The 24,865-nt window shown below is 42.1% G+C and overlaps 1 protein-coding gene across 2 annotated transcripts in view; it reads left to right on the forward strand.

Annotated features, from left to right (window-relative positions):
• Positions 1-24,865, forward strand: part of scaper (S-phase cyclin A-associated protein in the ER) — a 330,941-nt gene that overhangs the window by 111,543 nt on the left and 194,533 nt on the right. For both annotated transcript variants that reach the window (XM_067973526.1, XM_067973527.1), the window contains exons 18-20: positions 125-277; positions 928-1,035; positions 21,560-21,696. In XM_067973526.1, coding sequence (XP_067829627.1) covers positions 125-277; positions 928-1,035; positions 21,560-21,696 — 398 coding nt within the window. The remainder of the gene's footprint in view (positions 1-124; positions 278-927; positions 1,036-21,559; positions 21,697-24,865) is intronic.

A 24,865-nucleotide genomic window follows, 5' to 3' on the forward strand; every position in this document is an offset into this window, starting at 1 on the left:
AACAAACAAATAGCTTTGAGGAAAATACCGGATTTTAAATATAACTTGAGCAGAGAGCTAGAGCAAGAAACGCTGTTGGCGTTTGTAAATAGTGACTTCTCCACCTGTTTTGTCTTTTATTCAGCATGATGAGAGCAGTCGGAGGCACATGGAACAGATCGAACAACGGAAAGAGAAAGCAGCTGAGCTTAGCAGCGGGAGACACGCTAACACTGACTATGCTCCCAAACTTACTCCATATGAACGCAAAAAGCATTGTTCCTTGTGCAATGTGTTGGTAGGTTCAAATATTTGCTATTGCTTCCAATTTTAAAAAATCTGTGTGGAGAAATAATGTAAACGGGTTATATGAGTACTCCCTGACTGGCAGGCAAAGATGAAAGAAATTGGGCTTGTTTCCTCTGTAAAACAAGGAATGCTTGAGGTGACCTATATTTTCAAGAGTTTATGGGGAATTGACAAAATTGATCTCAAATTGCACACAGTGTTGAAGGGAACATGTGTTACAAAGTTAGGGATAAGAAGGGGTTGGAATTAAAGGCCAATAATGTTTGAGAATAACTTGCCAAGGAAGTGCTTTGAAAAGAACAATATCAATGGGCTCAAGAGACAATTAGAGTATTTCTGGAGAGAAAGGATCGAGAGATGTGGTGAGAAGGCAGGTGGTTGGGGATTGATTGCTGACAAAGGGATGAGATTGTTGGGACGAATGACCTTTTTTCTGTTTCTAAAAATCCTTACACCTGCAAAACAAGGGCCCATTAATTTTAATGGGTGTAGAAATGGGAAAAGTTTTCAAAGAACATGGGTTGGTTAGTTTGCAGGACCATGATAATGGTCATGTGTGAAAATCCTACATCTGTTATGTGCTGTTGGAAGCCCAGAAGATTCAGTGAACTTGATCTGTTGCCACTTTCTCTTCCAAAGATCACTTCTGAGGTCCATCTGTTCAGCCACATTAAGGGAAGAAAACACCAGCAGGCTGTACGGGAGAACAGCAGCATCCAGGGGCGGGAACTGTCAGATGAGGAAGTGGTAAGTTTTACTAAAAAGTAGTTTCATAAAACATTTGTTACTCCTGACAGCTGTGCCTACTTCAGTTCTAAGCTACAACCCTTCTAACTTGGCTTCAGCATGTTGTACCTTTCACTTCTGACCTCTTACACTTCATGTCTCTGATATTTGGCACTTGGATCATTTTAGCTTTATGAACAGCTTACTGTTTATTGGTAAATATTCAGTTTTAGCCACTTTCGAGCACTTTGTCAACCGTAAGAATGCTTCCATTTAGGATTGGTTTATAATTTTCATCTCGTCCTTTCCTTTTTATGGTTCCCCTATGTAATGGACCATTCTGTGCTGGGAGGTGAGTACGTGGCTGTCTCCCAGCTCCTGCTATTGCTGGTCCTTTTATCACCCAGTAGGAAGCGGATGAGAGTACCCCCCAAAGGTGACTTGTCCTCTGATTATTTCCTCATTGTTTGCTGCCCCCGTCTGGGATAGTTGAGTTGTACAACTTGTGTGTAGGGAGTTGTAACCATTCTGCGGCACAGCACGTTGGTATAATACCACAGCACCCTACCAAATATATATTTTAGATTATTTCTATTCCCTCTTCATGGCATTTGCTGTTAAAATTTTGTACAATAACTTTCATAAATATGAGGTTTGAAGTTGTCATATTGCAGAGCAGCCACAAGCTCCATAAGCTGATAACTGTCAAAACTTGTAGAAATATATCCAAAGATGAACTGTATAAATAATTTTAAGGATGCCTACTGCTGTGCCAAAAAAAAAATGCGTGAGGTGATTCTCCCAACCCACTCAAATGCATCACTGCATCCCAGGAAATGTAGCAGTGAGTCAGTGTTTGTGTAGCATCAGTCAGGGTGATATAAGATATTGAAGACAAAAAGCTACTTCAATCTATTCAGCAGTTTTCCCATTTAGCCTGAAATTTGTTGCAAATGTTGATAGCTAGATCTTTGTTCTCATTTCACTATAATGTGCAGAAATGTGGTGGTGCCTTTATGTTCAACCACTTCAAGAATTCTAACCGTTAACTCATTAAACGTGGGCCAGTTTCTTCAAGTTGGCCAATTCCACCCATTAAGATAAGGAACTCGAGACTCCTCATATGCTTCAATTGGTAAATGCACTGGTGTGGAGCTGAACCCATCCAGACCGGGAAGGTGAAATAAAATGCTGGAAGCACGAGGCAGGTCTGTCGGCATCTAGAAAGAGAAAAGCCAGGTTAATGCTTCGGATTGAGATCCTTTGATAAAACATAGGAACGTAGAACCAGGAGTAGGCCATTCAGCCCCTCGAGCCTATTCTGTCATTTGGTTAGATCATGGCTGATCTGTACCTTAACTCCATCTACTCGCCTTGGTTCCATAACCCTTAATACTCTTGCCATATTAAAGAACGTTAGATAATTAGGACTGACCAAAATAAACAGATAAAGTGAAGTGCAGAAATGATAGCTAATATAACAAAGAGGCACCTAATGAGTTTAATAGGCTGTGAATACTTTTTAAGGACAGCTGAAAAGAAAGCACCAGGTTTGTTCTCAGATCTGCACTAAGTTAAATAATCTTAGCCAAGGTGACAGTAGAGGTGCTATAATGACATCAGGTTGCCTGGCTAGGGAGAGGAAAAATCAATCGGGGGTTTTTGCACCTGATTGCTATCCAGTGGCACCTGAGGAGAAGTGAGAGTGTGTGTGTGGACTTTGGGTGAGGGCAGGAATGAGCTCAGCTACGGTCCCCCCACCCCACCAGCTCACCCCCCCCCCCCCCCCCCACTATAGCATGCTAACACTGTCTAGGCTCATACGTGGTGAATGAAGACCCTGATAAGGTACAGGATAGCGGCCAGTGACCATGAAACCACAGTCTATCTAGAAATCTGTTCCCGAGGAGAGTTGGGGACAGAAAAAATGTTTAAAAATCTTTGGGGAACTCAGATAGTGGGAAATGGAAATTAGGTGCATTTGATTATTTCCAATATTTATTTATAAAACGTTAACACCAGCAGATAAAGGATTCCTTGTCAACATCTTAATGCGCATATATATCTGTGCGTGAATTTTTTAAAAACTGACCTAACTAAATTAATGGAAATCTTTTGCTTTCCTAGTTTATAAAACATAATTTATTGTACAATTTAGACCAAATTAAATGAATTATATCCAACATGCGATGCTGACTGTATGTGTGTATATTATACGAGACATAAAATATGAAAAGATGTATATTCAGTCACTGCAAAAGTAATTAATTGTCTGAAGCACTTTGAGATGTGGCATGATAAGGTACTATACGAATGCAAGATTTTTAAAATTTATTCGTTATTGCACAGAGGAGTATAATTTTATCTCAATTCCTCATAAAGTATTCTCTTTATATATAATCTAAAATTGCTACATAAGGAATTTCAAGGGTAATTATTTTATTAAATGTGTATAATTGAGTGCTATGTAACATTGCGGATCAGGTACAGATATGTTACTTTTCCCATTCTCCATCTGAAAGCAGATGATGTTGACTTAATTATCTTTTTTTTATTCGTTCATGGGATGTGGGCGTCACTGGCAAGGCCAGCATTTATTGCCCATCCCTAATTGCCCTTGAGAAGGTGGTGGTGAGCCGCCTTCTTGAACCGCTGCAGTCCGTGTGGTGAAGGTTCTCCCACAGTGCTGTTAGGTAGGGAGTTCCAGGATTTTGACCCAGCGACAATGAAAGAACGGCGATATATTTCCAAGTTGGGATGGTGTGTGACTTGGAGGAGAACGTGCAGGTGGTGTTGTTCCCATGTGCCTGCTGCCCTTGTCCTTCTAGGTGGTAGAGGTCGTGGGTTTGGGAGGTGCTGTGGAAGAAGCTTTGGCGAGTTGCTGCAGTGCATCCTGTGGATGGTACGCACTGCAACCACCGTGCGCCGGTGGTGAAGGGAGTGAATGTTTAGGGTGGTGGATGGGGTGCCAATCAAGTGGGCTGCTTTGTCCTGAATGGTGTCGAGCTTCTTGAGAGTTGTTGGAGCTGCACTCGTCCAGGCAAGTGGAGAGTATTCCATCACACTCGTGACTTGTGCCTTGTAGATGGCAGAAAGGCTTTGGGGAGTCAGGAGGTGAGTCACTCGCCGCAGAATACCCAGCCTCTGACCTGCTCTTGTAGCCACATTATTTATGTGGCTGGTCCAGTTAAGTTTCCAATTAAGTTAATTATCGACTATTTTTTAAAATGAAATATTTTTAACAATGCTGGAGACGGTAATGTAATTTCCTAGAAAGTTAAGAACTGTGACATGGAGTTTACATTGCATATTTCTGCATGTGTGTGCATAACATAATACATAAAATGTGAAACTCTTTTTATTTTTATTATCTTATCTATTTATATGGATTAAAATCAATCACATTATTACTGTGGTGTGGAAGAGGTTACAGGGGAAGCCCGACATGTTGAGAAGTCTTATGCTATTTGAGACCTTGATTTGAAGGCTTGGTGTTGAAATAAAAGCTTTGGGAGGCATGGAGGATATGTATTTGATCGGAAGTATAAGTGCCTGACAAGGATGTAGGAGCCCTTCAGATTCCTATAGCAGAGTGAGATGGTGATTTGACCTTTAACTTTGACCCATTAACACTTGGTACTTGACTCCCCCCATCTCCCAGGGTAGTTGTTACTCTAGGTAACCTTTCAAAACTTTTTTGGCAACCTTCTGTTGTGCTCAGTATGCATCATTAACTTGTATCACTAATACTTCCCAGGATGGAAGCCAGAAATTTGGCCCTGTTTCAGCCTATTGGAATTGTGTTCATACTCAACCAGATAAAAAGATGTCCTAGCATCCATCTTATGGCCCATTTATATTACAAGGCAGCTTCCTCCAGCAGTTCTCCAATATTGTCTGAGGGTCCTGGATTGCTGTGGAATCTGCCCAATTCATATTGTGATGAATTCCGTAACAATGGAACAACAATGCGTGGAAGCCCGTGCAAACGCAGTAGTTTTAAAGTTGTGATTCATGTATTTGTTTTTGGCCAGCATGCACCACAATGGCTTGGGAAAACCCCATACAGGCACAATCAGGTTAAATAGTGGATTGAATCTGGGATGGAAAGAAACTTAACAGTCTATTTGGATCCGATTGATTGTCATCACTATAAAAGGATGAGCAGGTGGTCTTACTCTTGAAGTCCTATGCTTGTTTCCTGCAGAGTTGCAGATGAGGGAAGTCAGACACTGCCATAAGTCCATATCTTCTTCTTTGATCTCTTTTGGGGATAGGTTTTCCGGGATAATCAATCTTACGTACTATTATGTGCAAGCTGCGACTGGGGGTAAACCAACAACACAGCTCAGTATTGGAGAATATGGCTAGGAGAGTACAAACTAAACACAGGATGCCTGAATGAACCCTGTCCATCTGTAGGAAAAACTGACAGCATTCTTCCTTACTAAAATAACATCACTGATAACCTACTGTGTCAAAAGGTTATGGCTTCATGCCCTGCTGCAGAATTTGAGTACATAATCTGGGATGACACTGCAGAGCAGTACTGAGGAAGTGCTGCATTGTCAGAGGTGCTATTCTTTGGATGAATGGTTAAACCGAGGACCCATCTGCCTATTCGGGCGGATGTTATATTTCTCTTTCTTTTATAAACGATCTCATTCATCCTCTGCATCAGTTTTAATTATCAAATACCATTCTTTTATAGTCCTATTGTAAAAACTTGCTGATGGAGATCATTTAGTGTCTCAAACAACAATAAATTCTAAGTTTCAATGCATAAAACTGACATAGTTCATCTCCTACAATATTAAAAAATAAAGGATAAAGATTATCCTTGTTTTAAATAGACTGAATTTATGATTGTGCAGTCTAAAATCCAAGCTACTAACATAATAGTGTTGGTTTAAACAAGCCGAAGAAAAATTTCTGTCAATTATTGAACCACACCATACTCCTCTTCCTTAAGGAATATTCTTTTTCAAACTGGGGTCCTGGATACCAGGGGATCTCAAAGGTCATCATATTTCTGCCCGTCCATCATTGCAGTTCTGTACAAACAAAAAGAAAAAAACTGCACAAGAACATTAGGAACAGGAGTAGGCCGTTCAGCCCCTCGAGCCTGCTCTGTCATTTAATTAGATCGTGAATGATCTGCACCTCAACTCCATTTTCTCACCTTTGCTCCATATCCCCCGATGGCCTTACCTAACTAAAATCTTTGTATCTCGGTCTTAAAAGCTCCAGTTGTCCGAGCATGCACAACCTTTTGGAGGAGAGAGTTCCAAATTTCTACCACCCTTTGTGTGAAAAAATGCCTTCCTGGTTTCGCTCCTGAATGGCCCAGCTGTAATTTTAAAATTATGTCTCCTTGTTCCTGATTCCCCCACCAGAGGAAATTGTTGATTTCCACTGATGCCTCAATTTTAAAATTCTCATCCTCATGTTTAAATCCCTCCATGTCTTCGTGCCTCCTCCTCTCTGTAACCTCCTCCAGCCCTACACCCCTCCAAATCTGGACTCTTGTGCAACCCCTACTCCCTTCGCCTCATCACCGACAGCCATCTAGGCCCCAGGCAGTAGAATTCTCTTCCTAAACCTCTCCACCTCTCTTTCCTCCTTCAAGTCCCTCCTCAAAACTTAACCTCTTTGACCAAGCTTTTAGTCACGTGCCCTAATATCTCCTCCTTTGGTTTGATGTCAATTTTTGTCTTATTATGCTGCAGTGAAACGGATTGTGATGTTTTCCTACATTAAAGGCACTATATAAATGCTCGTTGTTGTTGTAGATCAAAGGAAGCTGCTGGTTTTCAGTTGAAGTACATCTATTCTTAGCAAGTTTTGCAGACAAAATGTATTTGTATGGAAGGATGTCGAGTCTCTTCATTTGAATATGAAAGCCATGGATCTTGTCTGCAATGGATTCTGTGTTTCATCCTGAATACTGACTGTGGCAGTAACCAAAATTCGAAGTGTTTGCCAGTTTCTTATGTATGGATATTAAAAATATATAGTTACTTATGATTAGAACTCTGACTGAAGCTCCTTATTTGTCACAGTGCAGTTATCTAATTTATGTGAAATATGAATACATAGGGCTCAATTTTCGGACGTCCGAGATGGCGGGTTCGTGGCGGGGGGGCTCCGAAAATCGGGGATTCCCGGGGCGGGTCCGGAGCCCGGCTCCAACCCGTCCGCTTCCGGGTTCCCCAGTGACACGCTTAGATGCGTGCGCAGCCCCCGCATGCGGGACTTCCGCCGGCAATTAAATCCGACGGGATCCCACTTAAACCAATTAATTAGATAGTTCAGGTCATTTGCAAACCTGATTTGTAGGATATTTTAGGAGGGGTGGGATTTTCAACTCAACTGAGCGTGTTTCCCGTACTGGGGGAAACACTCCCAGTGGAAATGGACGTGTTGCAGCCACCAGCCTGTGGCAGCTGCAAAAGCCCATTTGGCAGGTGGGGGAGGAGACCCTCACTCATTGCAGGAGGCCACTCTGTCACTTTGGACAAAGTTTGGCCTCCACCACCCTCCTCCTAACAATAAAATTCACAAACTTGCAACCTCAACCCCGGTGTGCAGACACATTTACCTACCATGCGGACCCCCTCAAACGTACATCTTGTGGATGGGGGCCGCCATAGCTTCAGTCATGACCTCCTCGGAGGACGAACAGCATCACCAGCCTCGCCAGCCACACCGTCCGCCTCTGACACGTGGAGCTCCACAACACAGTGCTGTGACGCATCCACCTGCACAGCAGGAGGGAGGGCAACCGCAGAGAGAGATGCGTCGCAGAAGGCACTACCCTCGCCACAGGATCTACAGACTGAGGCTCAGCTTCCTGGACCTCTCTGAGCAGCAGTGCACACGGAGGCTCAGAGTCACTCGACATGTAGTCGTGGACATCTGCAGCCTCCTTCATGGCGAGCTGCTCCCGGCTGGCCCGAGCAACATCTTCTATCCTGTCGCTGTCAAAGTCACCACTGCCCTCAACAACTTGTCCCCGGTGGCACCCTGGAAGGATACGGAGGAGATCACCGACGTCTCTCGGTCGTCTGCACAAAAGGGCCCTGCAAATACACCTACACCACTCTGCAGTGACACAATGGGTGGCATCAGGTGTGGGTCTTCATGGTGATCCTCAGGAAAGGACATTATTCCACAAACCAGGCAAGATTTGCAAAGACGTGGCAGTAGTGGTGACAATATAATATGTAATGTGAGTTGATCAGAAATCAAATATAAGTAAAAACCATGACAAACCCTCAAACACCCTTGTGCATCCCCTTCATGCTCACAACACGTTTGCCTTACGCTGCCTACTGCACATATGTGATGCATGCCCTGTGGCTGCAGCACAGGTAGTGGCAGGTTTGGTGAGGCTGACCGTGAAAGAGATGCATGAGAGGGTGAGTATGAGACGGAGCCATGAGATTGTATGATGATTGGGTTGAGTGGTAGGGGCGGGATGTGTACTGGCGAGGTAAGTGCAGGTAAGATGAGAATGAGCTTTGAGTGGGTGTGAGGAGTGATGTGATAGAGTGGTGTTGGAAGTGCAGAAGGAGATGTGGGGTGGGGGCGGTGATGTGGCAGACGGAATGTAGGGAAATGAGTAAGTGTACTCACTTCGGCTGACTTACTTAGGTCTTTGAAGCGCCTCCTGCACTGTACGCAGGTGCGTGATATGTTGGTGGTGCTGGTGACCTCTGCCACCTCGAGCCAGGCCTTCTTGGTGGCAGAGGCAGGCCACTTCCTCCCGTCCGCCGGATCTCTGTCCTCCTCTTCCTCACTCCATCCAGTAGGACCCTGGAGTGAGGCATCATTAAACCTGGGAGCAGCCTTCCCCCTGGGCTGCTCCATTCTGTAATTTTGGCTCCTTTCTGCAGCATCAGTCAGTGGAGAACTGCCCCTTTAAATAGGGCTCCTCCAGCTGACAGCCTATGCTGCGGCTGCACAGTCAGCCTGCTGCGCAGCTTTCCAGCACGAAACCCGGAAGCCAAGGCAAGTGCCTTCAATTGGGCTGCAATCGCGTGCGGAGAACCCCGAATTCACTGGGCGCATTACCCACGCGCCCAATCGACCCCCCGCTGCCAACCCGCCTCCCTCCTAAAATCGAGCCCATATTCTCTAGAAAAGGGACTGTAAATGAGGGCAAGCTCCAATGCTCTGCACCATAGATTAGCATGACATAGATGGACATGCACTCTCCTACAATTTGAGTTCATGATCTCAGGTGGGGAAGGGGGGTAGAACTAAGAGGAAAAATTGGAGGCTGGACCACAAGCTTAGCATCCAGTTCCATGACGACATTGGGATGAGAATTTTAAAATAGAGGCGTTGGCTCCCAGTTCACCAATGTAGATCAGTGAGTACAGGGTTGAAGGGTGAGCGGGACTTGGTGTGGGTTAGGATAAGAGCAGCAGAGTCTTGAATGAGTTCAAGTTTATGGAGGGTGGAAGACGGAAGGCTGGCCAGGAGAGCATTGGAATAGTGGAGCCTGGAGGTAACAAGAGCATGAATGAGGGTTTCAACAGATAAGTTTGAACTTTTGGAGTTGCACCAATGCTGAGTGATATTAAGCTGTTGCAAATGATAGCAAATTATCACTTTAATTTGTCTGTTTTCTATAAGCCATTTAAAATGCATTTTAAAATGTCAAAGCTAGTTGGCTTATTAACTTGCTGTTGAGTGAAGAAGTTTAATGGAAGCATTTCCCATTAGTTAAAAAGTCAAAGCTGCAAGTTTAGACTTAATGGTGTTTAATCTGTCTAATGTGATAATCCGGTACTTTGATCTAAACCTTTGAGATATGACACTCATGTCTGAAATGAGGTGTCATTACTTCATTGTTCTCCTAATGAATTCTTAGGGATGAATTCTGATATTTGTCCAAGCTGCACAACCTGAAAGGTGAGAACTCTGAGAAACGCCTGCAACCGTGTGGCATTAGTTTGGTGGTGCAGAAGATACGGTTTGTTTTTTCTCTTCCCTCTCTTTCTCTTTCCATTATTGTCAGCTCCCAGCAGTACGGGCAACTATTGAATGACAAATGAATACTTGTTGAACTTCTGATGCTGCATGAGTCATGTATTAGAGGGCACATTATAATCAGAAAATGCATATCGGTGCAAGCACCAGGGACACTGGCTTCTGCCCTTATTCATTGTCACACCCATCCTCCTGCTTTGACGGACTGCTTGTAATTGTCATACAGTGGCAGTGGGACAGCTGGCTGATTTGTCATTTTATATGCGAAGGTCTGTTACTGATGGGTGTCGGTTTCAGAGACTGGGATTAGGTTTGTTTTGTTCAGTTACCGCTTTAGACAGGAGTGTCAGTGAGTGAATAGATTATATCAGTGATAACTCCTTGAATCTGTTCCACAGCTGCAGGTGGACAGGATGGTTGTGTTTCATCTCCCCAGTCTGATGCTGTGGCAGGCAGATTTAAAATGTTTATTTCTTTTGCAGTGCTATATTTGGATGGAACACCAGAATTGGGTTTATCTATGTCATGTGTACCAATTTTTGTAAGCGTTATTGCTTTTGGATTTAATTATATACATGGTGCTATGTTTCAATTATTGTAAACAAAAATAAATTTGACCCAGAGAAAGAGCAATTGTAAAGGATTTTTGAAGCAAAGGTAATTGCTTCAAATGAAATGTATAAAATTTGACTTTTTTTCTTCTTATATGAATATTTCTTTTTAGGGACCTGGTACACTTCTTTCTTCTCAGGATTTGAATTCTGTCCAGACTGTTGGGTTGAAAGTTTCCTCTCTCTGCTGATTACCAATAATCTATGTGAAGTGAGTTTAGCCAATCCGATTTCACTTCCAATGCACCAAACTGACCATAATTCATTATTAAATTGCTAGTCTCTGTCAAAGAAACCATAGGGATGGCTGATGTGATAGTGTATGCATTCACACTGTTGCAATAAAGGGTGCTGTTCTGAGAAGAGGGTGGAAGCTTATTTCCCTAGGTTACATTAGCAAAGGTGGTATAAGGGAGAGGCATTAAATGATGCTATTTACTCTTGACATCAGCACTCCAGTTTCCTAAGACTAAGAACAGCACATGTGTGTGTTTTGGAGGAAGCGATTATGCTCCTAGCCCCATATACGAAATGACTGTAGGTGATATTCATGAATGAACGTTAAATACATTTGTCTGACATTCCTTTGTCCACTATTTGAATGGTAGTGTTAACCAATTTTTAAAAAAATTATTAAGTGCATCTGTTAAAATAGCGGGCAGAGGAATGTCATGAACACATTATACGTTTGTCCACTGCTACCGCCAACACTAATTTCTAGGCTGATATAATTAGTAGTCCAGTTGGGTATTTCCAGGATACAAGATGGGCAATGGCTATATCTCCTGGGATTCTGTGCTATATCACCTGTTATACAGGTGATATAGCTGACACAGTTAAACTTCTTTGTCAAACCATCTGCCCAAGTCGTGTCACGGGAGGGGGAGCAGGCAAATCACAAGTTCTAGGTTGCCTTCTTGTTTCTTAAAAATGATATGACCATTGAAATACCATTTTTTTTGTTTTTAATTTGCTGCTGTCTTGATGTTAGCAGCTAGAATTCACACCTTTTACTTAGTTCAATTTAAGGACGTTTTTGTTCATGGCCCGAACAGTTCCTGGGATAAAAATATATGCTGGAGAATTTGTTCATGGGTTTTCTATTTTGGAAATAAGAACACACACCAAGCAAATGAATGCACCAAAACTTAATTAATTGATTATTAATTAAGTTACAGTAATAAATTGATAGATTACAAATAAAAATAAACAAGGAAGAGATTGCAGTTCATCAGTGACTGACACCAAGGACTAACGGGCGTTAAGGGATATGGTATTAAGGGATATGGGCCAAAGGCAGGTATATGGAGTTAGATCACAGATCAGCCATGATCTTATCAAATGGCGGAGCAGGCACGAGGGGCTGAATGGCATACTCCTGTTCCTATGTTTACATAGTGCCCCTCACGGAGACAACATCTTGGAGCACTTTAGAAGGAGCAGGAGAGATACCAACTGGGATTGGATGGTAGGGGGTTTGGGGGGAAAAGACCAAAAGTCACAGATGAAAAGTAATTAAGAAGCTTTAGAAGACGAGGAGAAAGGTAGCAAAGTGAAGTGATTTTGAAAAAGAATTCCAGAGGCAGGTAGTTGCTGAAAGATTGGCCTCTGATGGTAGAGTGGGGGGAGCTGGAAACAAGCAGTATTCAAGAACAGTTGCTTTGGGCCAGCACGCAGGGTTGAAAAAGACTTCCTCACTATGAAGGGGTTTGAACATGAAGATTTTACAATCTGGGACACAGGGAGCAAATAGAATTTTTGCAAAGACAGGGGAGGAGGTGATGGGCCTGCGCGACATTGTGCAGGAGAGATTTCACACCAGAGATGTCTGGATTACCTTCGTTTGTGATCAGTGGAGGTGGGGAGACTGCCAAGGAAAGTGTTTGAAAGATTGTGCTTTAAAGTCACGAAGCATGGATAAAGATTTCAGTATAGGAGGGGTGCGATAGAGTAGCCAATGCTCTCGAGGTGGAAGAAGATGGTCATGGCAGTGGAGGACACATTGGTTTTAAACTTCAGCCCAGGGTTCAACGGAGCAGCAAAGTTGCACACCATTGGATTTAGCCTGAGTTGGCAGACAGGGAGCAATAATCTCTGTGTGTATATTGTGCAGTATGTTTATTGTTCCACTGTCTAAGTGGAAAATGACTATAATACCAATCATTTTTGATAGCTCTACCCTTTAGATGTTCTGACACTAAGCCTTTCCCTTATAGCCTGCTGCCTTTGCTGCGTTGATCTGGATATGGGTAGAAAACTAAAATCTTCAGTTGACATTTATAAATTGTTTAAGCTTTGCTCTGATGGTTCAGTATCATTGGAACAACTTGCTTAAATTGCTGTGTTGTTACTCGCTGCCGGTCACCTTCACATGGAATAACATGTAGCCAGCAGTGTATTACAAGACAGTAGTACATCTTGGGGTTCACAGCGAAATCAAATGTCCCTGGCTTATCAGTATAATCTGGACTGCAGCATATGATACATCATCATACATATTCTAGCCTGTGTTCTATAACACAAATGTGGTGGAGTTTTATTAGGTGGTCCTGTTCTGGTTCTATCGAGTATTTTTGCCATTGATTATTGTTGCAATCAAATTACCTGATTTGAACTGTAGCAGTATTGTGTCATTATGGCACCTTACGATAATATACACAGGATCTGGTGATTGCCAGACCCAGCACCAGCAGACCCTGTGTCTATAGTACACACAAGTGACTTCATTTTTAAATACTTGTTTTGTAGGAATTGAAAAGTTGCTTTTAGATCTGTGCAAGCAGTTGAATGCTGAAGGTTGGGTATATCTCTACCCTATCATGAGGCTGTGATGCAATGTTATGATGCAGATCTTGCATGTTAATGTAATTCTTCGGTTTATGGATTGCAAATACATTATTTTATGATTGCATAAAAATTTGTCATATAGAATTTTAATCGCCACAAAATCGAGGATATTGGACAGACAGCGTTAGAGTACAGGATTTGTTTCACAAGTTTGATCATGATTCATGGAAGCAGATTCAATAATAACTTTCAAAAGGGGATTAGATAAATACTTGAAGGAAAAAAATTTGCAGGGCTATGGGGAAAAAGCATGGGAGTGGGACTAATTGGATAGCTCTTTCAAAGAGCCAGCATGGGCACGATGGGCCGAATGGGCTCCATCTGTCGTAGAATCATAGAAAATTTACAGCACAAAAGGAGGCCATTTGGCCCATCATGTCCGCACCGGCCGAAAATGAGTCACCCAGCCTAATCCCACTTTCCAGCACTTGGTTCATAGCCTTGTAGGTCACGGCACTTCACGTACACATCCAGGTACTTTTTAAATGAACTGAGGGTTTCTGCCTCTACCACCCTTTCAGGCAGTGAGTTCCAGACCCCCACCACCCTCTGGGTGAAAAAAATGTTCTTCAGCTCCCCTCTACTCCTTCTACCGGTCACTTTAAATCTATGCCCCCTGGTTATTGACCTCTCTGCTAAGGGAAATAGGTCCCTCCTATCCACTCTATCTAGGCCCCTCATAATTTTGTACATCGCAATTAAATCACCCCTCAACCTCCTCTGTTTCAAAGAGAACAACCCCAGCCTATCTACTCTTTCCTCATAGCTAAAATTCTCCAGTCCTGGCAACATCTTCGTAAATCCCCCCTGTACTCTCCCTCGCGCAATTACATCCTTCCTGTAATGTGGTGACCAGAACTGTACAGAACTCAAGCTGTGGTCTAACCACAGCTTATCCTGTAACATATTGTGAAACTATGAATTTGGAGAGGCGAAAACTGGAGGGATAAAAAAGATTTTTAAAAATTGCAAGTTAAAAAAAATACAACTTGTTGCATTTCATTTTCTCCCCCTGCTATTACACCAGACGTTGTGGTGATTAGGTTCCAGGATCTCTCCTTTCATTGTTATTTCTATGTTCTTATAAATCACACAGTTGTGGTTGGATGCTTTTTAACATGAGTTAGTTGTACAATACGTTCAATGCTTACAGCATTGCGTATTATATTTATGCTGGTTTATATAGTGCTGAGGACTGGCAATAAGACAGACGTATAATAAAATAATGTATCAGTGCTCTTTTTTTTACTTTGACTGCTTTTCTCCATCAAATCTGCATTAAATCATTCTGCTGCAGGCTTTCCTCAGAATCCATTTTACATTTTGTAGTATCCTATCAAACAAAACTCGTAAATGCAATAAGTCAAGCCCTGCTAGTTGAACAAAAAATATTGCCTCTCCATTTAATGCCTGCCAATTTATTTGGCAAATTTCAGAGTTCTAATTATTTTGAGTCTGTAAAAAATTGTGACCTTTTGTGTGAGGGTGAGAGAAACTATTAAACACTGTGAATTTATGCAATGCAATTTTGTTACTTTGCGGAGTATTCTTGCAAAATCAGCACCGTCGCAACAATTGTAACGCCAGCACATCTAGCTTCTAGTGAAATGACAAATGTTTGTATTCTGGCTTACATTCACATCTCAACATTTGCACAACTGATGATGAGATACCATGCTCTCCTATAAGATGTGTAAGTGCATTAGTCTGCAAATCTATATATACATATGGAACGGATAAAAATTAATAGTTATTGGACTACCACCATACAGTGATGTTGTCTGGTCGTCTGCTCATCTGACCCCCCTCCCTCCACTGTTGAGTTCCAGATTTCGGCTGCATCACTGTGGGAATGTGGCAAACAGAGCAACATCGATTCCCACAGAAATGAAAGGAAATCAGCCATTAGTGCGTCAGTGTTGTAGTAACCAGCTTGGAGTGGCAGTGATAGGCGTCCAATATTAGGGCAATCATCATTTTAAAAGAAAGAAGCACTTGAATTTCAGTCGCCCCTTATCAAGTAGTAAAGTCTAAAAGTGCCTCATTCAGTGAATTAATTTGGGCTTGCAGTGACGTTTTATATAAGCAAACATGTCAGCCATTCTGCACCAGCATTGTCCCAGTGAGATGAAATAACCTCGTAATCTTTTTTTTGATGGTGTCATTTGAGAAAAGAATGTCAGCCAGGATATCAGAAGAACTTTGTACTCCTCTTCGAATAGTGCCATAGGAATCCTTACCATTGAAATGGGCAGCTTAAGCCTCCATTTGTGTCTCATCCAAAAGTTGGCACTTCCAACAGTCCAGTTCTTCACTAGAGTATGCACACATAGAACTGATTTAAGAAGAACCTCTACGGAACAGAAATCTTGAAAAGTTAAAAGTTTTTCCCTCCATGCCTATCCCCCAAAATGCAATTTTCAACGAGAAAGGAGAGATGCTACCCATCAAATGGGACAAATCTCTAAGTTAACAGGGAGTAGAGGGATATGGGTGTGGTTCTAAAGTAGAGATGAAGTTGCTCTGAGAAGTACATGGACCTAAATGATGGGGTGAGCTAAATGGCATTTTCTGGTATCTCTATTTTCTTATGTGCCTCTGTAGACTGTGTAAATATCTGGAGACTCGCTCTGCACAAGCTGTTGCCAAACACTCACTCACTTCCCTTGAGAGAGAAGAATACATTTCAGCTTGGTGGGGGAGGGGAAATAGGCTAGCAATAGCAACTTTGAACCACTGGTTAGACAAGATCCCTTGTTGCACAAGCCATCCTTAGGACCAAAACCAAATAAATAGCCTCAATCCTTAAACACACATTGTTCCCAAGGCATGCACAGCCTAGCCAAGAAACTCAGTGTGCACTCCTGTAAGCAATGGGTTAACAAAATAGGCATCTGAAATTGTTGATCTGGCTAAGTAACAATTTATTAAATTGTAATGGTTGATATGGGTGTGTTAAGCGGTAGCTCGGTAGGTTTGTGTACCACTACAGATAGTATAAAGGTCTAGAACGTGCATATACATCAGAGTTCACCACACATTGAGTTGTGGATCTTGACCAGTTTCCTGGGAAGGGCTGAGCGGAAACGCCAAGGAGTGCATGATGATCAATGTACCAGTCATCGTGGACCACTCTCACGCTCATCTTAATATCTGACTGCCGAGCAGTGATGGCAGTAGAAGCCTGGAAGCAGGTTGCCTAATTGTTTACCTTTCCGCATGCCTGGCATTGGTCCCATGTAACAGAGACACCTGAAGACAGATAAACAGAAAAAACAAAAATGTAAGGATGTGGCAGTAATGGAGAATGGAGCTTGCCAACTTGTCCAGACAGCCTTGCAATTGCCCCAGTGAATATAGCATTGTGTTTAGTCATTGACTGTCCAGTAAGTGCATTGTGTCTCTTATGACACCATTGTGGTTCTCTTTCTTTGGGTATATAGTGCTTTTTTTAAACTCTGAAATTAATTATGATGATTTTATTCAGGTTAGTTGTTTTTTTTTAAACTGACAGCTACTCTCAGTGTGAACTTTTATGATCAGTTCATAGCAAGTCATTGATGCATGATGGTGTCCGCTCAAGGATTAATGATTGTTTCATAATCAGAGTAAGATTATCAAGAAATAGTCAACAGTTACATACAGGGCAGTGCTGCACCTAGTATATATAATGTTGCAAAAGCCACACTTACTGCTTTCTACCTACTGTCATTCTGGTGCTCTTTAAAGTCGTTTTCACCAGCAGTGAACATTGTATTGTTTCGAGTGGACCTTTTGATATTGACCTCTAATCATCTTACTCCAAACGTAATATTACACCATATTTTCAGTTCTCTGGCTGCAGTGACAATTGATCCATCCCTAATCGCAGTTCTAACAACTCTTGAAACTTAATGGAGCGGCTTACTTGATAATCCATTTGCATAGAAGCTGTTGAGCATTCTGATCTGCCTAAATGACCCATAAACAGAACCTAGAGCCAATACGCCAAAGGACTTCAACAACAGAGGATTAGATTCATTTGGGATTCCTAACCCCAGGCATTAATTCAGTGGCCTCCTCCACCAATAACTAATACCCTGCTTATACTGAACCTAGTTCTTAATTGGTGCCTCTTGTGTTAGTACTTCAGAAACAACAAGTTTGCATGTGTATTTTTAAAAAATAAAATGTTCAATTTATATAGAGTGGAATGAGTTGACATTATGGCTAATTGAACAAACACATTCATAGAATTGCTAGGTTCAATTTGGACTGCAGAATTTGCTCCATATACACTGTGTTTCAAATTTAGTTGTACAATGACCTGGCTGTCATTGTAAGGTACTGGAGACTCTTACTAATGATCCCAGTGATAAAGGAGAATATTGCCCTTGCCTGATTTTCTACAAATATTATTATGTTATATCTAATGCTCTCTCTTACTCTGGATTCTTCCATTGCAATTTGGTCACTTAAGTACCCCTCAACCCGTAACTTGTACTCATGAATAATGTACCCCGATTTCACCCCTCCCCCCCTTTTGCTTGACCTGGAAACATCTCCCAAAAATTGACAGCATTCTCAATCATGTGTACTTTATCCAACTAAAAATCATATATCAGCGAGTGCAGAATTACATTACATGTGCCATTGTAACAGGTAAACTATTGAAAACTTGAAAAATTAACAGAAGAATTGTGAGTTCGAGAGTTAGAAAAAAAGGAAAGAACCTGCACTTATGAACTTGCTCATAACCTCAGGATGCCCCAAAGTGCTTTACAGCCATTGAAGTATTTTTGAAAGATAGTCACAGTTGTGATATGGGAAACGTGGCAGCCAATTTGTGCACAGCAAGGCCCGACAAACAGCAATGAGATAATGACCAGATAGTCTGTTTTAGTTATGTTGGTTGAGGGATAAATATTGGCCAGGACACCAGGAGAATTCCCCTACTCTTCTTCTGAATAGTGCCATGGGTTCTTTTACATCCACCTGCGAGGCAGATGAGGCCTCAGTTTAACATCTCATCTGAAAGACGGCAACTCCGGCAGTGTAGCACTCCCTCAGTACTGCACTGAAGTGCCAGCCTAGATTATGTGCTCAGTCCGGGCGTGGAACTTGGAACTCACAACCTTCTGACTCAGGCGAGAATGCTACCACTGAGCCAAGGCTGACACTTTGTGATGGCAGATTGCTGAAAATGGTAATAGAACTATATCCCATGGTTTGATATCCAGCCCATTTTTCTCCTTCTGTTAATCCTTTTATTTTTAATTCTTGTCTACTATCTTTAAGTCTTACTGTCTTTAAGTCTTACTGTCTTTGCTCTTCTCCAGTCTAACAGTGTCTCAGTGTCATAACGTTCCCTATCCAGCAGCAAAAGCACTTTTAAATACTCTGGCACATGGGAAGTGAGGGTGAAGTGTTAATTTAAACACTGCCCTTTCATCTCTCAGACATGGGTTTGAATTTAGCTCAGAAGAAGGAATAAAAAAATCTTTCTCTCTGCAGGCTATAAGGATCCTTTGTGAGATGAGTTTGGGTAGATTCAGTCTATGGCACAAGAAAGTGCTAAATCAGCAATCTCACCCAAAGAGACCTTAAGATTGGCTAATGTTTTAAATAGAAGAATTGACATTGGTGCAGCAAGGGATGTTTTTCTGAACTGGGGTTATGATGCCTTATTTGGTAGATAGAAGTTTGCTTTCAATCTGGCTGGGCTCTGCCTGACTAGTTCATGATACCAACACTGGTTCTCAACACTGATATCGATCATAGAAAAGCACAGAAATTCAGTTTTAAAATATATAGATAAATTAAATACTCTGGTACTGTCTATACAAGGGTTTCTACAATGTCAGTGCTGAGAAAACACAGTGTAGGAGAATGCAAAAGAGGTAGTGGAGCTGTCAGTGACTGCAATAACATAAAGCCTAAATTTTCTGATCTGTTTTTTTTTAACACCAGGGTTAATAGTTCAAAATGGGTAATGTTGATGTTCAAATAACTCCGATCAGAAATATAGGTCACAAGAGTCCTGAAGGAAGCCTAAGTAACACAACACTGTGTCATAAAATCATCGTGCACTTGCTGAGCAGCCAGTGACTCAGCACGCTGAAAGCAGCACATAGCTCCAGAGACCTGAAGCAAAATCAAATAAGCATGGCATTCAGGCTGTATAGTGCCTCAGTGGATAAGATCACCATGTGATGTGACACTGGGTCATAAAACGCAGGGTTGTCTCAGTTTCGACTCTGGTAATCAACTGAGTTAGCTGAGTGTACATGAATATGAAATTGTTTTCTTTCCTGGTCACAGAAACATCATTTCCCAATGTTGTGTGCTTGTGTAAATGTATTTACATGTTTTAGGTTCCCTACTGTGCAGCTACAAAATTACTGAAGGTTGAGCAGCTACCTGAATGAACAGAACTGATTTTAACCTCTTGTGTTGTTAATTATATGATTTATATTAATTAGTGTTAATTGTATTCAGGTGATGGTACCAATTGGGAACTCTTGTATCCTTTTTATAGGAGAGCTTAGCTATGGTGTGGCGTGTGTAAGGGGAATCTCTATGAATAAAGGCTTGGAAGCAATTAAAGACCAGGCTCTAGTATTCTATCCTTCACCACATGGCTATCCAATTTTAACAGCGTTAGGATACCAAACTGAGCCATGTAGTGCCAGATATAACATGCTATGCATAGAATTTCTGCTAACTAATATTTTTTTTATTCGTTCATGGGATGTGGGTGTCGCTGGCAAGGCCAGCATTTATTGCCCACCCTTAATTGCCCTTGAGAAGGTGGTGGTGAGCCGCCGCTTTGAACCGCTGCAGTCCGTGAGGTGAAGGTTCTCCCACAGTGCCGTTAGGTAGGGAGTTCCAGGATTTTGACCCAGCGACGATGAAGGAACGGCGATATATTTCCATGTCAGGGTGGTGTGTGACTTGGAGGGGAACGTGCAGGTGGTGTTGTTCTCATGTGCCTGCTGCCCTTGTCCTTCTAGGTGGTAGAGGTTGCGGGTTTGGGAGGTGCTGTCGAAGAAGCCGTGGCGAGTTGCTGCAACGCATCCTGTGGATGGTACACGCTGCAGCCACGGTGCGCCGGTGGTGAAGGGAGTGAATGTTTAGGGTGGTGGATGGGGTGCCAATCAAGCGGGCTGCTTTGTCCTGGATGGTGTTGAGCTTTTTGAGTGTTGTTGGAGCTGCACCCATCCAGGCAAGTGGAGAGTATTCCATCACACTCCTGACTTGTGCCTTGTAGATGGTGGAAAGGCTTTGGGGAGTCAGGTGGTGAGTCACTCGCTGCAGAATACCCAGCCTCTGACCTGCTCTTGTAGCCACAGTATTTATGTGGCTGGTCCAGTTAAATTTCTGGTCAATGGTGACCCCCAGGATGTTGATGGGGGGGGGGAATTCGGCAATGGTAATGCCATTGAATGTCATGAGGAGGTGGTTAGACTCTCTCTTGTTGGAGATGGTCATTGCCTAGCACTTGTCTGGTGCGAATGTTACTTGCCACTTATCAGCCCAAGCCTAGATGTTGTCCAGGTCTTGCTGCATGTTTATCATATATGTGGAAATTTCAGATGGGAAATTGTACCAAAGGCATGTTTAAGGTTTAAAAGACACTGATTCGTGCTAAGATGCAACTTCATGGGTATCTCACCCAAGTGACCATTCTTCACATGTGAGCCCAGAGGGCGAGTAACAGCCAGGTACTCAATAGTGAAGGTCATCAGAGTGCAGCCTGATCTTGTCCTTGTCCATCTTGTTCCAGCAGGGATGACTAGTTTGTGTTTACGAACTGGGAGCTTTGACTGATTTCCTCTCTGAGGCATTGCGAACAATTGTAACTGTTGCTCGGGTTAAGACCAGCTAATTCAGCATGCACTGGGAATTGAGCCTGGAACCTCCTTTTATCTGTGGCCCAGGGCTACACAATGCCTTCACTCATTAGGCCATCACAGGAGCTCTTATAGGCCTTTGTAAGTAACCAGGGCATGAATGACTGGTCCAGAGCTATACACGATGGAACTTTGAGTTCCACTGAAAGGGAAAGTTTGTCTCAGCAATTGATTATTTAAACCTTGTTTCATCAGGAACATCTGTCCTGCAAGAAATACATTATGGACATTGTGACCGAGACCTGTGTGCTCCCAGAGACGTCAAAGGATGCAGAAGAGAAGCAAAAAGTTAGGAAGAAGGCCAAGAAACTTCGAGCACGCATGAACTCCAGGTAACATTCGACATCCTCTCGATATGACTCCTTTATCCTTAAAAAAAACTCAGGATTTTTTTTTTAAAAGCATGAAGTTATTTGCTTCATGGGTTATCTTAAAAATACACTGATGAGCCTAATTTATAGCCACTTTCTGTGATTGGAAAAGAAAACTGAAAATCGATCTGGAGCCCTTGCTTTCACCTGTTAAGAGCTTTTCTCATAATTGGCTGCCAGTGCCTTGGCCAAAACTACAGCTCCTTCCAGCGTGCAGTCGTATGTTTAAGTATGTGTAAACCATGCCTATTTTTCTTTCCAGCTATTGATTTTTAAATGAAGTATCAAAGAAAATCAATAGTAATCAACAAATAGAAAGCAATATGCAGGAGTGTCAGATCCCAGGTCTGGGGTTTAATCAATTTTGTTGCCTGTCACAACAAGGGGAAAAAGTTGGAAATGTCCTGAAATGCAAAGCGAGTTGTCAGACCTGTAGTTTGTCATGAGGCTGGATAGTGACATCTGTGGATCAGAGTGGTGCACAGTGCTTTGTTTTATCATTAGCTGTCACCATCCCCCTTGCCTTGTAGATAGGGTGTCACCTGCTGTAGTTATTTTGGTTCGAGACATTACAGTAGCAAATGACTTTGTATTATGTTACCCGTGGACTGACAGAAGCAGATCCTCGACATGAAGTGCTAAGTGAATTTCAGAGTGAATGGCAACACATGCACCACACTTAAAGCTTGTCAGTTTCTTTTTGTGTTGACTCGTTCAGAATCATACATCACTGCCATACTCTGTATTTAAGCATTGACAAATGAAACTGGGCTTTCTGAGCCTTACTGTTTTTGGTATATAAACTTATGATATTGTGGTTTATTCAGTATACATTGTCTTATTTGTTTTTGCATTCTGTTTTAGATTTGCTTTCTTGCCCTTGTCAAGTGTTTCTCTGCATCATTCTGGCTGAGAGAGTAGGCCGGCAGGTAACATAGGAACAGGAGGAGGCCATTCAGCCCCTCGAGCCTGTTCCACCATTCATTTAGATCATGACTGATCTGTATCTTAACTTCATCTACCTGCCTTGGTTCCATAACCCTTAATACCCTTGCCTAACAAAAATCTCAGTTTTCAAATTATCAATTGACCCCCAGCCTCAACACCTTTTTGGGGGCGAGAGTTCTATATTTCCACTACCCTTTGTGTGAAGAAGTGCTTTCTGACATCACCCCTGAATGGCCTAGCTCTAATTTTAAGGTTATGTCCCCTTGTTTTGGACTCTCCCACCAGAGGAAATAGTTTCTCTCTATCTTATCAAATCTTTTAATCATCTTGAACACTTAATAGATCACCTCTTAACCTTCTATATTTAAGTGAATACAAGCCTAGTCTATACAACCTGCCCTCATAATTTAACCCTTTCAGCCCCGCTATCATTCTGATGACCTGCTCCTAGGCACAAGCATCTGCCTCCTTCAGTATTGATGCAGTTGGTAGGAGGTGAAGCGAATGGAATTCTTTGACTTTTTTTCTCTATTTTCTCCTGTTCCAGGTCTTTTTAAACATCACTCTAGACCTTGGAATACTCTGCGTGGGCAGTCACGGTTGTGAAATCGAGTTAGTCGAGCTTCTTTGCCGCAGCTTGCAAAAGTTGTTCTAAACAAAATAATTATTCAGCAATAAGAGTCATTACAACACAACAACTATCAAAGACAAACAGAGTCGAAAGTTTAATCTAGGCATTAAGTAAATTTAATGTACTGTAAAATCTGGTGTATAAGTTGCTGTACTGTATAGGTTGTTTTGCAATTGGTATTATAGTTAAAACCCAAAGGATTACACTGATACACTAAGTTTTGACTTGTATGTTGGATTTTGTGTTAGTTCATGCACTTCAAAGTAAATGCTTGAGAGAGTCTGGTGCATACAACCCAGACTGATGAGTTGAACGTATCAGGAATTGGCACTAAGTTGGCAATCTCACTCACAAGTGTCACTTTGGTGCAGTAGCAAGTGCTTTTCTGAGATTAGAGCTCTCGTGCACCTTGTTGGGGTAGAGTGGTGGGAGCTTTACTTTGCATCTAACTGTGCTGCCCCTCACCTGGGAATGCTTGAAGTTGACACTTGGTACCCAAAATTGAAAATATTCCATTCCTCAGCATCTTACTGAGGACTACATTTCCAAAAAAAAAGTTGAATTTAAGTATCTTGTATGAGCTTGGCTCAGTTGGTAGAACTGTTGCATCTGAATCAGAAGATTGTGGGTCTAGGACTTGAGCACGTATTCAAGGCTAACACTTCAGTGCTGCCTTGTTAGAGATAACATCCTTTGGATTAAGCTGAGCCTCCATTGGCCTGTTCAGGTGAACGTAAAAGATCCAATGGCATTATTCATAGAAAAGCAGGGATTTCTCTTGGTGTCCAACATTCCCACCTCAACCAACAAAACCAAAAACAGATTAACTAGTCGTGCGTTTCTTTGCTGTTTTTGGACCTTCCTGTATGCAAAATGGCTAAGGATTTGCTTACATAACCAACAGTAACTGCACTTCAAATGTAACTCATTGGATGGAAAGACTTTGGGACATCCCGAGAGATGTGATGTGCTATATAAAAGCAAGATTTTTTCTTTCATTATCCAAGTTCCAGTTTACTCTCTCCCTGATTATCTGCCAGAAGTTTTGCCAGACAGAGCCTTAACTGAGGTACTGCCTTATTGCACAGCCCAGTAACACCAATATTCTCCAGTTTGACATCAATCAACCTCACAACTAAGAAATATTTCTGTGCTTTTTATTTACTCATCTTCATACCTGTACTTGGGGTATTGCCCTACCAAGACCATATTTTGAGGACTTGTGATTGTCCACTATTTTGCATTATCCACCCTGAGGCATTCTCTGTTATGGTGGATAATGGAGGTTCTACTGTGTCAATGTTAAGGGATTCTCTGGCTAGTTTACATGTGGCATAGTTTAATTAAATCAGCAACATGCAACTGTTGAAAGATTATTAGTCAGAAAGAAAAAATAAGGTGGGAGGTCTATGGGGCTGAAACTCGACATTAAAAATTGCTTCAGAGCTCCTCGACCTCAAAAACGTGGCTCCTGCCTGGAGGCTAGTTATCTGTATGTCAATTCATTAAAACAGTTTTTCTATAAGTTTGTTCTACCAATGACGTAATGGT

This window comes from Heptranchias perlo, chromosome 38 (genome assembly GCF_035084215.1).
Source record: "Heptranchias perlo isolate sHepPer1 chromosome 38, sHepPer1.hap1, whole genome shotgun sequence".
NCBI lineage: Eukaryota > Metazoa > Chordata > Chondrichthyes > Hexanchiformes > Hexanchidae > Heptranchias > Heptranchias perlo.